Source organism: Diceros bicornis, chromosome 2 (genome assembly GCF_020826845.1).
Source record: "Diceros bicornis minor isolate mBicDic1 chromosome 2, mDicBic1.mat.cur, whole genome shotgun sequence".
Lineage (NCBI taxonomy): Eukaryota > Metazoa > Chordata > Mammalia > Perissodactyla > Rhinocerotidae > Diceros > Diceros bicornis.
In genome coordinates this window covers 90,212,169-90,227,053 of record NC_080741.1, presented here as the reverse complement: position 1 = coordinate 90,227,053, position 14,885 = coordinate 90,212,169, and the positions used below count along the sequence as shown (strand labels likewise).

General features: G+C 54.1%; 2 protein-coding genes across 6 annotated transcripts in view; both read left to right on the top strand.

Moving 5' to 3' along the window:
• Positions 1-485: 485 nt before the first annotated feature.
• LOC131421452 (serine/threonine-protein kinase MARK2-like) lies at positions 486-2,009 on the top strand. Its single transcript, XM_058568071.1, has one exon. The coding sequence runs from the start codon at positions 486-488 to the stop codon at positions 2,007-2,009; it is 1,524 nt and encodes a 507-aa protein (XP_058424054.1).
• Positions 2,010-10,555: 8,546 nt separating this feature from the next.
• LOC131420416 (nuclear pore membrane glycoprotein 210) overlaps positions 10,556-14,885 on the top strand; it is a 111,108-nt gene continuing 106,778 nt past the window's right edge. For 4 of the 5 annotated variants that reach the window (XM_058566408.1, XM_058566386.1, XM_058566403.1 and 1 more), the window contains exon 1: positions 10,556-10,771. In XM_058566408.1, coding sequence (XP_058422391.1) covers positions 10,599-10,771 — 173 coding nt within the window. In that variant the 5' untranslated portion in view covers positions 10,556-10,598. The remainder of the gene's footprint in view (positions 10,772-14,885) is intronic. The other variant, XM_058566395.1, reaches the window with a different exon arrangement.

Here is a 14,885-nt window from a genome sequence, read left to right as displayed (position 1 = left end):
CTCAAAAGGAGCCACTGTGATGGAATTTACAAATCCCTATATACGTGTCTGGCCGGGCCTAGGTTTTTGGTCCTTATAGCGGAGGAAGCACGGTGGTGGTGACCTGTAGCGCTTGGACTGTGGTTAGCTTGTTTTCTTCATTGTTAGTACAGTTAGTATAGTGAGTATCGTTGGTACAGTTAGTATAGTTAGCATATTTGGTATAGTTAGCACATTTGGTATAGTTAGCATATTTGGTATAGTTAGCATATTTAGTATAGTCAGCATATTTGGTATAGTTAGCATATTTAGTATAGTTAGCATATTTGGTATAGTTAGCATATTTGGTATAGTTAGCATATTTAGTATAGTTAGTATTATTTGTTAGCATAGTAAGCATAGGTGGCATTGTTAGTATCATTAGTTAGTATTAGTTAGCATACGATAGTTTTGTTTGTTAGCATAGTTAGCGTTGTTAGTATTGTCAGTGTAGTTAGCGGGTCACCATGCTTCCGGACCGTGCGGCCACTGCTGCTGTTGACGTGCCGCCCCATATTAACAACTATGAGTTCATACAGACCGTGGGTGAGGGGGGCTTCGGCACGGTGTGGTTAGCCCGCCACATCTCGACCAGGGCAGAGGTGGCCGTTAAAGTCATTGAAAAGAAGCAACAGACCCCCTCCAGAATCAAGAAACTTTGCCGTGAAGTGCAGATTCTGAAGGCTGTGAATCATCCGAATATCGTTCAGTTGTTTGAGGTGATTGACACGGAGGAGTTGTTACTCCTCGTTATGGAGTACGTTCCTGGAAGAGACCTGGATGGTTATATAGAAACCCACCGCCATGGCTACACGGCAGAGGAAGAGGCCCGAGTGATGTTCCGGCAGTTGGTTTCTGCCGTCCACTACTGCCACCAAAAAGGCATCGTCCACCGGGACCTGAAGCCGGAGAACATTCTTCTGGATGAGGACCTGAACGTGAAACTCGCAGACTTCGGTCTGAGCACTGTGTTCCTGGGCCGCAAGCTGGGGTCCTTCTGTGGTACCATCTCTTACACTGCCCCAGAAATCTTGCTGCACTGGAAGTACCACGGCCCCCCAGTCGACGTCTGGAGCCTCGGTGTCGTGCTCTACGTTATGCTCCCAGGTTGCCTGCCTTTCCCAGGAGAAGACGTGGGTACACTGACGAGACAGGTACTGAGAGGGCGAATCCAGTTCCCTTATCTAGCCTTAACACCTGACTGTATTCAACTCCTGCGCAGAATGATGACCTTCACCCCCAGCCAGAGAATAACTTTAGAGGATCTCATGAACGACCCGTGGGTCAACATGGGCCAGGAGGAACTCAGGCCTTACAGGGAGCTTCGTTGTGATTACAGGGACCCCTTGGTGATAGAGGAAATGATGAACATGGGCTTCGAGTGGGGCGGGATCCGACGTTCATTAAGAAGAAGGCAGTTTGATGAGGTAATGGGCACGTACCTAATATTAAGGTCTCAGAAACCCCTGGAGGAGTTCATCACTGTAAGGTCCCGCCCCCCACCTGTCCCCAACACCCGGCCTTCTCTCCAGATCCTGGAGGTGCAGCCAGAGGTCTCTGTGCCCACTGGAACCGGCAGTAAGAGCGCGCGGGTGCTGCCCACCTGGTTCCTCAGGGCAGATGAGCGGCCTGAGGAGAAGCAGGAGTCAGGGCTGAAAGCCACAGAGCCTGCCAGTCCCCTCCCCAGCCTGGAGTCGAGGACAGCCACCCCCAGCCCAGCCCCCCAGCGTGGCCCCGGGGCCTTCCCCTCCACCCACGGCTCCAGCAACCGTGGTGGAGGCCCGGGGAAAACCAAGAGCCCCCACCGTGGGTGCGGCAGCGGAGACTCCGCCGACGCTGGGCAGCCTGATGGGGCGACCCTGGCCTCTCCCTCTGGCCCCAGCCAGGGCCGACGGGGGTCCGCGGGGAGATTCCTAAACTTGATAAGTCGGTTCTGTTTTTGCCTGCCCGGCAAGAAGCATGGCAAATGCAACAGAGTGAGGCCACTGTGATGTCGGGCAGGGGTCAGATCACAGACTGTGGGGACGTCAAGCCGCCCTCCTGCAGTTGCGGTGGACAGCAAGATGCTGAGCTCCAGGGAGCCTGGCAGCGTGGCGTGAGAGGTTGGCCAGAGGCTGGAGGCATTCAGCTGTGAGTGGGAGCAGGGCAAGGAGTCCAGGCCGTCTGTGCACGGACGTCCGGGAGAGAGGGTTTGGTCCACTGGACGGCGGAGGGTGAAAACTGCTGCGGCGTTCTCTGGCCGGGATTCAAATCACAACAGTACCTGGCACCTCCGTGGCCTTCAGAAGCATCGTATCCAGAACACTTGGTGAACCTAGGGGACAGCCTGGAGGCGCCTGGGGGACACGAGGAGAGGCCTCCCTAGCTGCAGGTCTGCCAGACTGGACTCTTCTTCCGCGGGCACTTCATCCCTCCCCTTTCCTCTCTGTCTCTTCCATGTTTGTGGGGAAGAGGGACGGTTCTTGTAAAGAACTTGGTTTTCCAAGTCTTGTAATAAACCTGAGTCTCCAGAAAGATGTGTCACAGAGACGCTGTTTTGCATCCTCCCTGCACAGGATGGGGCTGTGTGTGCTCCAGTGTGAGAAGCGTGTAGGGATGTAGTGCTTGGAGTCAGAACAACTGAATGGGAAAGTGACTTAGAATTATGATGCTAACTCTCAACAGCAACGAACGTGGTTCTGAAGGGAAAAGGCTGTGAGCCACATTGCAGGGCAGAAAGGCAGAAACTGGGTCCTGACATTACCTAACGTTTTCAGAAGGAACAAGGGAGACTTCTGATCCTGTGGCCTTGATTAACTACAACCAAGAGGTCCGTGGTAGCATAACCAAGTCCCGTGAGCCAGCCTGTGTGGGGCGTCAGAGAAGTGTCATGGGTGGGGGCCCCCAGAGCGGCTTCAGGGTCCCTTACAAGTGCAGCTGAGTTTTCTGACTACAGTGCAGGCGTTGGGCCTTTCCACTGTGAGGATTTCTCCTGTTTATAACAGAGGCACAGAACTGTCCCTCTGAGAGTCCCGCCCGAGGTCTGGGCTGTTCAGCCAGCTCAAGGTTCCAGGGGAGCTCCAGGGGCAGCCAGACATCCTGGGGGTTCCAGAGTGAGGGTTCCTCTATCAGGGCGCTTCTGCATGGGCTCCTAAGAAGAGTGAGGAATGTGCAGGAGGCCCCTGGCTGCTTCTCGCGAGGCTGGGTTGCAGTGTGTGCAGAGTCTTTCAACGTGCTCACGAGACTGCCCAGGGTCGGTCCCAGCATCTGGCCAGTCAGAGAAGATTTTCCTTCTCCCTCTGAGAGCAGAGCCAGGGAAAGTAAGAAGAGGGCTGGGGACGGGCTGGGAGTCTTGTCACTCCCCCTTCACATCCCCCGTTTTGGTTTTCTTGACACTCAACAGCCCGATGTGTGGTCAACCAGTGTCGCTCTCCTTGAAATCTGTGCATGGCTCTCATTCCCTTCAGGGCAAGTCCCAGTTCCTTAGTGGGCTTTTGGGACCCTCTGTGACCTGTCCCCCTGCGGACCTTTTCACTACCACCCCTTCCTTGCACTTTACTCACACTGAATTGTTCAGTCTCCCACAGACACTCTGCCCATGAGGTTACTCTCTGGGAAGCCCTCATGCTGGGCACTTGGCCAAACTCCATCGGGCTCCCGGAGATGAATCAGACATAGCTCCCGCCCGAAGAGCACAGTCCAGCTGGGAGACAAGACAGGGACCTAACTGTAGTGCAGTCACCTGTTCACAGGTAGAAAGGAAGGACATTCACAGCACAGCACACGCTCCCCTGCTGCTGGTGGTATCAGGACAGCGTCTTTGAGGGAGGTGGCGTCTAGCAGGGCCCGATGCGTGGCTCTGACCACAAGAAATGGAGAGGAGGCATTCCAGACCGGAGGAAGCTGGGGCGTTAGGCACATACAAGAGAAAAGTGGGGAGCGAGGCTGGGGAGTGGGGGCTTGTACGAGCACCCCTTGTTCTAGGACCACTTCCCACAGGTGCATTTTGCATTTTAAATATCCTCCATCTAGGGTCCGGCCTCATGGCTTAGCAGTTAAGTGCGCGCGCTCCGCTACTGGCGGCCCGGTTTCGGAGCCCAGGCGCGCACTGATGCACCGCTTCTCCGGCCATGCTGAGGCGGCATCCCATACAGCAACTAGAAGGATGTGCAGCTGTGACATACAACTATCTACTGGGGCTTTGGGGAGGAAAAGGAGGAGGATTGGCAATAGATGTTAGCCCAAGGCTGGTCTTCCTCAGCAAAAAGAGGACGAGTGGCATGGATGTTAGCTCAGGGCTGATCTTCCTCACAAAAAAAATAAATATATAAATAAAAAATAAAAAAAATAATAAAAATAAATAAATAAATAAATATCCTCAGCTCACGGCCTGGAAAGCAGTCAGCTCCGGTAGTAGAACCCTCTGCTAACGAGACTTTCTCCTCCTCTTCTGTGAGCTTTGGGCCCTGGCTGGCTGGGCCAGTGGCTGCCTCTGATCTCCCTCGTTAGCCCACACTCAGTTCCACAGGAAGGGCTGTGGGTTTGGTTCTAAGGAGCAGGGGATCCAGGAGCAGGGGAGTGACATGATCGACTTCCATTGGGGAAGACGCTTCTGGCTGCTCCTGCACAGTGGGCTCTGGGAGGGAGAGACCCTCAGAGTTGGTAATGGAGTCCCACCAGCGATCTGCAAGCAAACATGATGAGAAGCAACCACCGGCCCATGATTTTCAGCTGGTTCCTGAATTATGAATTACTTAATACAGTTTGTCTGATGGACCATTTTTCATAAAACTTGAACTCAGGGCAGGGAGTGGTCGGGTAGAGGGAGGGAACATTAAAAGGGGTGTGGCAGAGAGGTCCAGGCGGTTCCCAGTAGCAGTGTCCACTTCTCAGAGCAGCTGAACAGCTGACTTTTAGCTGGACATGTGGCCACCCAAGACTACAGAGCTCCCAGCCTCCTCTGCAGTCCGGCTGGGAGTGTAACCAAGCTCTCCCTCCAGGCCGGGAAGGGAGCAATTTGTGCGGCTTCTAGGATATTTCCTAGGAGAGAGCAGTAGGCCCCTCCTTCTGCTTCTCCCTCTGTACTGCTGCTGGGAGCACGAGCTCTGAGGCTGGAGCTCCGTCCTGACCCACGTGGATGAGGGCAACTCCCCTGTGGTGACAGGGCAGCAGGGAGAGGAGCCTCCTGGAGCAGCCTTGCCGGGCCAGCCCCGGACCGTCTGCCTCCAGACTGAGCGTGGGGGCGAGGCCACCTTCTCTTGGCCACCCTCCTGTGGGGGCCCTTTGTTACAGCGGCTGAACCTGACCCTGACCAGGACAGCAGGCTTCGGGGGGACTGTCTGCGGGGTTCCCTTGGGTCAGGCTGCTCCCAGGGCCACAGCTGTCTGAAACTTTCAGCCCTCCTTCCCGTGGGGTGACAGCTAAGCTCAGCTCCAACCTGCTCCCCTCTCCGGGCGCTTCTCTGGAAATCTCACGTGTGAAGGTCGATGCCCCCAAGTAGACAGTCAGGAGCTGGTATCTCCCAGGGCGTCCTCTCGTTCTGTCCTCCCACACCATGCACCCCCCACGCTCTCCCAGAGGTGCACCTTCTTCTGAAATAGGCTGGGCTGACTCGTTCCTGGTTAATATCTGTGTGTTCTCATTAAATAACTCGTGGAACAGGCCGTCCCACGCATGGTGTAACTTGATTATTGCTAGAAAGAAGAGTTTGGAACTGACAAGTTCCTTGCTACGCTGACAAGTTTAAAAGCTGAATTTGAAAAAGCAATTTCCAGTCACCGTGTGAGGGCAGAGACAGATATTTAGGACTTCGAAGGGGTCTGGTCTTGTCCGTGTAATTTCTGATATGCCATCTGGTGGAGCCTCCTAAGTTTCCGGGGACCTTGACCAAAACCTAGCTGCAGACTAGTGCAGCAGGGACGGTACTGCTGTGGTGCCCGCAAGTGTGTGACATGGGAGGCGGGACTCAGCACAAGGTGCTCTGAAGACAGACTTCTACTGCAGAGATAAAGGGGCAACCCAGAAATCACAAGGGGAGAAAGAAAGACGGGGCAGTGGGCGGGACCTGTAGATTAAAAGCTCATTTCATCCAATTGCAATGTGTGAATATTACTTGGATCCTGATTCTTCAAACACTAACAGTGAAAAAAATCATGACCTTTATGAGACAGTTGGGAATTTGAACTCTGCCGATATTTTATGACTGAGGAATTGCTGTTAGTATTTTATTTATTTATTTATTTACCCCAAAGGCCCAGTAGATAATTGTATGTCATAGCTGCACATCCTTCTAGTTGCTGTATGTGGGACACGGCCTCAGCATGGCTGGAGAAGCGGTGCGTCGGTGTGCGCCCTTGATCTGAACCCAGGTCACCAGCAGCAGAGCGCGCGCACTTAACTGCTAAGCCACGCTGCGCACTTAACTGCTAAGCCACGGGGCCGGCCCCTGCTGTTAGTATTTTAGATGTGATAATAGTATTGAGGGTACAGCGTTTATATAGATGAGTCCTTATCTTTTAGAGATACACACTGAAATGCAGGTGAAATGATAGGATGTCTTGGATTGTGTCAGAATTACAGGGATGGGTGAGGTTGGCTGAAGGAGCAGGACTGGCCGTGGATTGTGGTCACGGGACTGGATGGTCATGGGGCTTCGTTATTTATACTCTTCTGTCTGCCGTTGGGAATGTTTGAGATTCTCCACTGAAAAATTTTTTAAAAACATTTGTTACAAAAGGTGATGGATAGGCTCTAATATGACAACATCCCACTAGGAAAAAGTTATTTGCTTTTGAAATTCTCTCTCAACCCTTATCTGCTCCAAGAGAAAGGGTCGGGTCGATCGTGTCTTCGATATTGTCTGGGGCTCGGTCATCTCCCAGTTGAACGGTGAGAGCAGGCCCTGGGCCCTGAGCCTCTGGTGGGAAACAGTGTCTACTTGTAACTTGATGGTATCCCTTTGTTTCATTGTAGTTATTTTTTGGCTACTTCTATTTTGGCAACTGATGCTGGTTTTTTATTTACCGAAGTGACAAAGCTTTCTTCTTAAGTAAATATATGTAAACGTCTTGATTTAAGGACAAATAGGAAATAGTACGTGTGGTATTTAGATATTGTAAGATTTTTTTAGGGTGGTAGGAAATGACAGAAGTTTGGGAGGCACTGATATGAGTCACAGGCAACATTTTCTTATCTCATTTTATCCATCAGATAGGCAACCGTCTCACACACATTTGGGGTCCCTTCCATCCCTGAGGGTCTCTGTGTCCAGGGCAAGACGGTCTGCTCAGGCCATCGCCACTGTCTCCCTGAATTTCAGATAAAGCACTTGACACCCAGAGAAGGGGGCCCAATGAGAGGGAGTGGAGACAGACCACACAGAGAAGGTGGGGAGGCCTACGTGGCCCCCGGGCTGGGTCCCAGACACCATCCATTACCAGGTTCATAGGCAACTGAAATGGGGGAGGGGGACAAGTTTAAGGATAACATAAAGCAGAAAATCTTAAATGGGAAGCTGTTTTCTCCATCACTTTGTTTCCCATTGGTTCTTTTCTGCTATCAAAATTTCCTGACTGCTTTAAATTACAGGTGTCAGCAAGCTGTGTCCACCCAGATTATTTTGTTAGGCCTCTTTGTATGTTTGCATTTTTGTTTGTGTAATTAAACTTTTTTTTTTTTTTTAAGATAATTGTAGATTCACATGCAGTTGTAAGAAATAATAGACAGGGATCCCATGCACATTTTTCCCAGTTTCCCCCAGTGGTACATCTTGCAAAACCAGAGGACAATATTGCAGCCAGGACACTGACATTGATAGAGACAAGATACAGAACATTCCCTTCCCCACAAGGATTCTCATGTTGTCTTTTTATAGCCACATCACCCCCCACCCCACTCGGCCCAGCCCTCACCCCTGGCAATCACTCACCTGCTCTCCATTTCTATAATTTTACCATTTCAAGAACGTTAGATGAATGGAATAATATAGTATGTAACCTTTGGGGACTGGCTTTTTTCACTTAGCATACTTCCCTGGAGAGTCATCTGAGTGGTTGCGTGTATCAGTTTGTTCCTTTATTGCCAAGTCGTATTCCATGGTTTACCCATCACCCATGGAAGGACCTCTATGCTGTTTCCCCTTTTGGGTTATCGTGAGTAAAGTTGCTATGAACATTTTATGTACAGGTTTCTGAACATAAGCTTTCATTTAACTGGGATAAACGTCCAAGAGTGTGTATGTGTGTTTTTATTTATTTTTTTATATTTTTTTTTGTGAGGGAGATCAGCCCCGAGCTAATATCTGCCAATCCTCCTCTTTTTGCTGAGGAAGACTGGCCCTGGGCTAACATCCATGCCCATCTTCCTCCACTTTATATGGGACGCTGCCACAGCATGGCTTGACAAGCGGTGCGTCGGTGCGCGCCCGGGATCCGAACCGGTGAACCCCGGGCCGCCTCAGCGGAGCGCGCACACTTAACCACTGGCACCACCGGGCTGGCCTCTGTGTGTGTTTTTAATGAATTACTTGCATTCAACTACAATCAAGATGTTTCACCTACAAATCCGTGTTACTGATTTCTCCTCAGTCATCAGAAGATCTGGAAAGATGGGGCCATAGGACTCATGATCCTAATGGGCCAGAGTGCTTCAGTCCCTAATACCCTGCCCAGTCCCTTTGACTTATTTACCTGCTGGGCAAGGCTTTGCCAATTTAAGTGGGCAGAATTGGAGCATGATGAGGTATCATTTAAAAAAATACACACACACATTTTTGTTTGTGTATGCGTACAGTTTCTCTGGAAGTATACTCAAGCAGAAAACACAGTCATCTGTAGGGAAGGGCACTGGGTGACGGGGCAGTAAGAGGGAATCACTTTTACTACGAGCCCTTTTGAGCTTCCTTAAACTATCTGGATTAACTACTCAAAATTTCCTCACAGATACCCCCTCTGGGGCTGCTTTTTCCAGTAACGCTTCTCTTTCTTTGGAGAAGAGAACCCATGGGAACGTCCCTTCCCAGAGCTCCTGGTTCCACACAGGAGAAGGGAGAAGACCCCCCTCCCAGTTCTGAGATCTCTAGAGATTTCCCCTAATGCACACATTCCCTGATCTGGGGCCTTCCGGGTTTGAGGGTGACCCCAAAACACCGCCCATCACCATCCAAAACCAGATGACTCCTGAGGGTCAGGCTCAGACCCATCTGGGTCTCTCTGAAGCCCAGTCAGGTGTCTCTGCCCAGCCCAGGGACCACCTCCTCCAAGAAGCCTTCCTCAGCCTGATTGAAGTTCAGCCTCTCCCTCCTTGTCAGGCAGTGGCATCAGTGTGTGCCTTCCTGATTACAATTCAGTGCACACTTCCTGGACCCCTTCCGCAAGCGGGCCTGTGTGCCTTCACCCCACCCTTTCCTGACCTCCTGCTAGGCTGGGCCCTCCCTTCCACAGATGAACATTCTAACAGCACTGTGCACATGGTGCTCACTGAACCCACCCTCATGCCATTCATGACAAAGACAACTACACACCGTAGAGCACAACGTGTCCTTGAGTTCAGGCACCACACGTAGCTTTCTGCTTGCAGATGAATTCAGTGATGCTGACTGTTCTCTCTGTTTTGGGGCGGCAGGGGTAGTAGAGCGTGCTCTGGCAGTGTTGGGGCCCTGAATGTGCACTTGTGGTAACCTCCCTGCGGCTTCCGGCAGACAGTGGGTGCAGCACAGAGAACACGGGCTTTGGGATCAGAGATCTTGGCTGAGTGATCATCGGCCGACTCAACCTCTGTTTCCTCTGGGAGAAATGGGGGTCAAAGCACCTCCCCGGAAGATGCGAGGAGGTTGAGGGGGAGGAAGCAGCCACAGGCCCCTCGGGGCTTCAGCAGGTCGCTTCCCCTTGCTGAACCCGGGTTCCCTCTTCCGGAAAGCATGGGCCAGCACTCCGCATCCCAGATTTCCCGGGTGCCTGTCCCTCTGCGTGGTGACGGTCGGCCTGGCCTCTCAGATGGAGTTCATGGTCCCGGGAGCCTGGTGGCCTCCTCTGCGCTGGGCCCTGGCCGGGCTCAACCGCCAGAGGCGCCCAGCACGGCCGAATGAATGACCTGGGGGGTGCTGGGAGGTTCCACATTACCGCTGGAGAGTTTGAAACCACGGGTAGAGCGTGGAGGCCAGAAAACCGCGTAGGGCTTCCCGCCAGGTCAAGGGGTGCCCCGCAGGCTCACGCGTGTTCAGGCTTTCCCTACGTGGGCGCGCGCCCCATGCCTCGTCCCCACCTACGGCGGCTGGGGCACACGCCCATCCCCCCCATGCCCCCCGTGTCCTAGGGCGCGCGTCTGATCTCACGGTCCCGCACTGCGTGGTCCGGCGCGCGCGCCGCAGTCCCTCCCTCCGCCCCACTTGGCCGGGGGTGGGGTGGCCGCGAGCTCGGCCCCCTCCGTTCCCGCGCTCGGGCCCCGCCGGGGCCCAGGAAGTAGCCCGAGGCCGCGGCCCTCGCCCCGCCCCCTCCCTCCCCCGCTGATCACCTGCTGGCCCGGCGCGCAGGCGGGGCAGAGGGCGCGAGGGGGAGCGCGCGGGCGGCCAGGCGCCGGGGCACCAGAGGTGAAGCACGGCGAGGATGGCGGCGCGGGGCCGGGGGGTGACGCCGCTACTGCTCGCGCTCTCGGCGCTGCTGGCGCTGGGCCCCAGCGCTGCGGCGGCCAAGCTCAACATCCCCAAAGTGCTGCTGCCCTTCACGCGGGCCACGCGCGTGAACTTCACGCTGGAGGCCTCCGAGGGCTGCTACCGCTGGTGAGGCGTGCGGCCGGGCCAGGCCGACGAGGGAGGGCCCTGGGGCGCTGGGAGGCCGGGCGGGCGCGCAGCAGGTGCACGGCGTGGGGGGGACGGCCGCGGCCCCGGGGGCGGCCCCGGCAGGGCCTGCGGGCGCGCGGCCCCGGCCCGGGCTGCGCCGGGATGCCGGCTGGGCGGCCGGGCGCTCCGCCCGCAGGTCCGCGCGCAGCGGGAGCGCCGGCGGCCACGGCCGGAGCGGCTGGGCGCGCGTGACCTGGCGGCGTGCGCGCCGGTCGCCGTCACCGCGCATGGTGCCGCCGGGGGCCGCCGCGCTGCTCACGCAGAAGCAGAGCCCGCCTGGGCCCGCGCGGCCGTGACCTATGTGTTTGTGGCCTTGCGGGAGGAGGGGGCCCCCCCGGAGTCGGCCCGACTCGATGGGGGGCGTGCAGTGCTGCGGAGGGCCCCGCGAAGGTCTGCCCTGGGAATGGGATCTTCAGGTTGTAGGGAGAGGAGTGCACCCGAGCTGGTGGGCGAGGGATGGGGAGTCCATGCGGTGTTAAGTTCCCCTTCTTGTCCAGGACTCCGGGATAGGTGGTCAGGGCCCTACAAAGCCCTAGTCTGGAGACGCAGGTCTCTTGAGTTTATCTAGTGACGGGGGACTCGTCCCTAGCGCCTGAGCGGCGTGGGAATTGCGTTTGTAGGGAAATGTGGAAGGCGTGTGTGGGAATGGAATCATATCCGTTCAGCGTGTTTTGCAGGAACATAAACCTTTGATGAAAGGTCTTGAGGAGGAAACCTTAGGGATCCGTTTTACAGATGCGACGTGAGACGCAAAGGACTGGTTGGTAATTCACCCCCAGGTTGGCCTTGATGCTCAAACTCAGCCGTTTTTGACATCTCCCCTCCTGGCTTCCTGGGGGAACTCAAGAATTCTACCCTCATCGTGGGGGTGTGATCTGGGAAACCCCAGGAACTAGTGAAACTAGAGGCCCTTGTCTGCCCCCATTGCTCCTCACACACACGTGGATGGGGAGACTTGGCTGGGCCCCTGGCTGGGCGAGGTGATGTGGTCTAGACCTGCCATCCTGCAGACGAGAAGAACGTGGCTTCTGCTTGCAGAGTGGAGACAGCGCCGGTGTGATGGAGGCCTGGCCCAGCCTCCCAGTGCAGACCTTGGTAGAGGTGAAAAGAGGGAGGTGGTTCCTGCCTCCCCACCCCCCCAGGATGTACCTTTGCTCTTCTGTTTTTTCCGTTTCAAGACTGGCTCAGTGTTGAAGCTTAACAAGGTGTGAGCACGTTCAGAGAACCCGCTGTGCGTGTGTGTAAGTTTTAAGTCTGTCTGAATGTCAGTCTGTGTGTATGTGCAAGTATGGGGCACGGAGCTCAGACCAGCATCTTCCTCCTTTGCCTCTTTGCAGCTATTCATTTCCCGGAAGTCTGCCTCCTGAGAACACAGCTTGCTCTGTCAGCCGATCGCATTTTGGGTTTAGTGCCTTCTGTGCCTGGAGGGTCTCATTTCTGGCTAGACATCAGAGGTTGATCTTTATCTTTCAGTTTTCCATATTCCTGTCTCGGGCCTTGTCTTGTGTGGGAAGATCAGTTGTTAGTCGGTACTCTGCAGGAGATACACGCTCATTCTCTGGTTGAAGTTGTCTATTTCTTGATATATGGGCAAAAAAGAGGAAACTGGTTATTAAAAACAGGTGGCTTCAAATGAATCCCTTTGGATGTTTTCTGTGCCACTTCCTCTGGGATTCTGTAGCTGTACTTGTTTTTCTGAAGTAACAACCATTTTTTTTCCCCTAACTGCGTGTTCTTTTCTGAGAGGAGCTGACGGACTCCGGGGATTTTAATTTACTTGTTTAGCTTCTTAGGAGGAAGGGAAAAACCTCTCCTCGTCTCAGATGCCTCAGAGAAGTGCTAAGTGCCTTATAACTCAGGTTGCATCTGATCCATAGTTTTTACTGAATGTGGGACTGCTTATCTTCAGTCTGCTCCGTGGTGTTTGCTGGTTGTGACTTCCTCTTCACTTGACAGGAAAGTCTGCTGTCACTCAAGTACTGAAAACATTTTCTTTGTTTTTAGTAGCGCCGTTGCCAGTTAAGTCAGCTGTTGCTTTAGTTTCTGAAGACCCTCCTCTGGAGACTTTAAGAGTTGGCTTGCAGACAGGCTATATATCCACAGTCCCCTAAACCTGGGAGGAAATTATCCTCTTCATCCAAGTTTGTTGTTAAGTCTCTGAGATGAAAAACAAAGAAAGTAAAAACGCTCCTGAAGCTTGGGGGAATTTTTGCTCGTCCTTTGAATTTGTGGCCAAACTCCAAGTTTACTGAAATCACCGTATGCCTGCGCCAGTGGCCTTAAGTTTATTTTTCCTGTTTCTTGATTTTATGGCACCAAATAATTGGACAATTTTAGAGCCAGAGGACCCGTAGAGATCCTCTGGTCTAAACTGCCCACCTGTCAGTTTGAGCCTCAGGGAGGGGAGATCTCCCTGCGATGTCTTGTGGGCAGTGGAAGTCTCAAGTTGAGCAAGAGCCGGCGGGTCGCCTCCTGTCCCTCCCCGTCAGGGCCCTTCAGCCTCTGGTTCATTTGCCAGACTCTCATTGAATCCCTCCCGTTGCACCCAGCATTGCTGGTTGTGTGACAAGCTCCTGATTCTTTTCTGATATTTTGTGTTATTGAAAGTGCTCCATAAAGTCTATTTCATTAGGTCCTTTTTAAGGTATTCTTTACATAGAAAATGACGTTATCTAGAAAATTGGTAAAGTAGAGAAAAAGAAATAGACCATAATCCTTCAGCTGTAACACAACCAGTCACCATTTGGGTTTCCTTTGAGTCACTTGTTTTCCCCTGGAAGCTCAGACCTGGTATTGGGGCCACCGGGTAACCTCCTTCTCCTCCAGCTACCAGCTAACATTAAAGCCCAAGGATTTTTCTGTGCTGCTTCAGAGTCTTCCTAAGTTCTCAGTGTCTGAGCAGCACTCTGGGGAAAGATGTTGCACCGTCTGTGTATTTTCCCTGCTGTTGAAGCCCCAGGCTGTTCGATTCTCCAGTGGGCTGCCTGATCTTGGAGAAAGTGAGTGTCTTGGGTTGCTTTCGTGGAAGTGGAGCCTGAGACAAGGATTTGGTTGCAGTGGTTTATTGAGAGGGTGCTCTGCTGGGAAGGGGGATAGGGCAGGGGAGATGAGCCAGGGCTGATCCACGTGACCCTCTGGAGTTGTATCACTGTGCAGGTTGTCCTCCAGTGATACAAGGGGGAGACCAAGCTTTTGAGCTTTTTGACCCACTCTCAGTCAGCCGTTGGCTGCCCCGGGGAAGGGGGTGTTGTGCAACCTCCCAGGCCTCTGGGCGAAGCACCCCTGCTGGCCCAGGGTGTTTGCCTGGGAAGGTTGTAGGTGGAGGCTGTGTAAACTGTGAGCTACAGGCTACAGTGCTCCCCCCAGCTGCGTGGGGGACGGGGTGGGCCTGCCTCGTAAACAGCATCTGGCGGAGCGTCCGCTGCGCACACTCAGTGGAGCTGCCCAGACTTCTCCTCCTCCCTGTGCTTGGAAGTCTCCCCAGGGCACCTCGGAGCTGCCTGATGTGTTTGCCAGGTGTGGTCCTGAGCCAGGTGCACCCTCCCACCATGGCCCAGGCACTTCTCAGCCACAGGGGTGAGGATTCCTCAGAGGCAGGTGAGACCCCTTTCTCCTTCATGGGCCCCCTGCACAGGGGGGCTTGTCCTTGGAGCGGGCTGTGACCCAGGCAGCTCACATGAGTCTGTGGGCAGAAAGACCCCACAGTCCCTCTGTCCCTGCTGACCAGTGACTGTGGGAGGTCAGAGGCCGGCACCTTCCTGGGATATGTCCCAGGGTCTCTCTGCCTGCCCCCAGCAGGGGGAAGCAGCAGCCAGTCACCCTGTAGCCCTTGGCAGGTGCAGTTGGGGGGAGACGTGGGGTGCAGGGTTTCCTCTGGCTCCTCCAGGAAGCCCTCCAATACTGAGCCGAGTTGGAAGATCATCCAGCCCTGCTGCCTTCTGCTGGCTCACGGACTCAGCCTGTAGGACAGAGGCAGTTCTCGGGCTGGAAGCTGGACGGGAGAGGCGACAGGACCTGAGGGAAACTGGAGAATTGGGCTCTGAAGTCAAAAGAA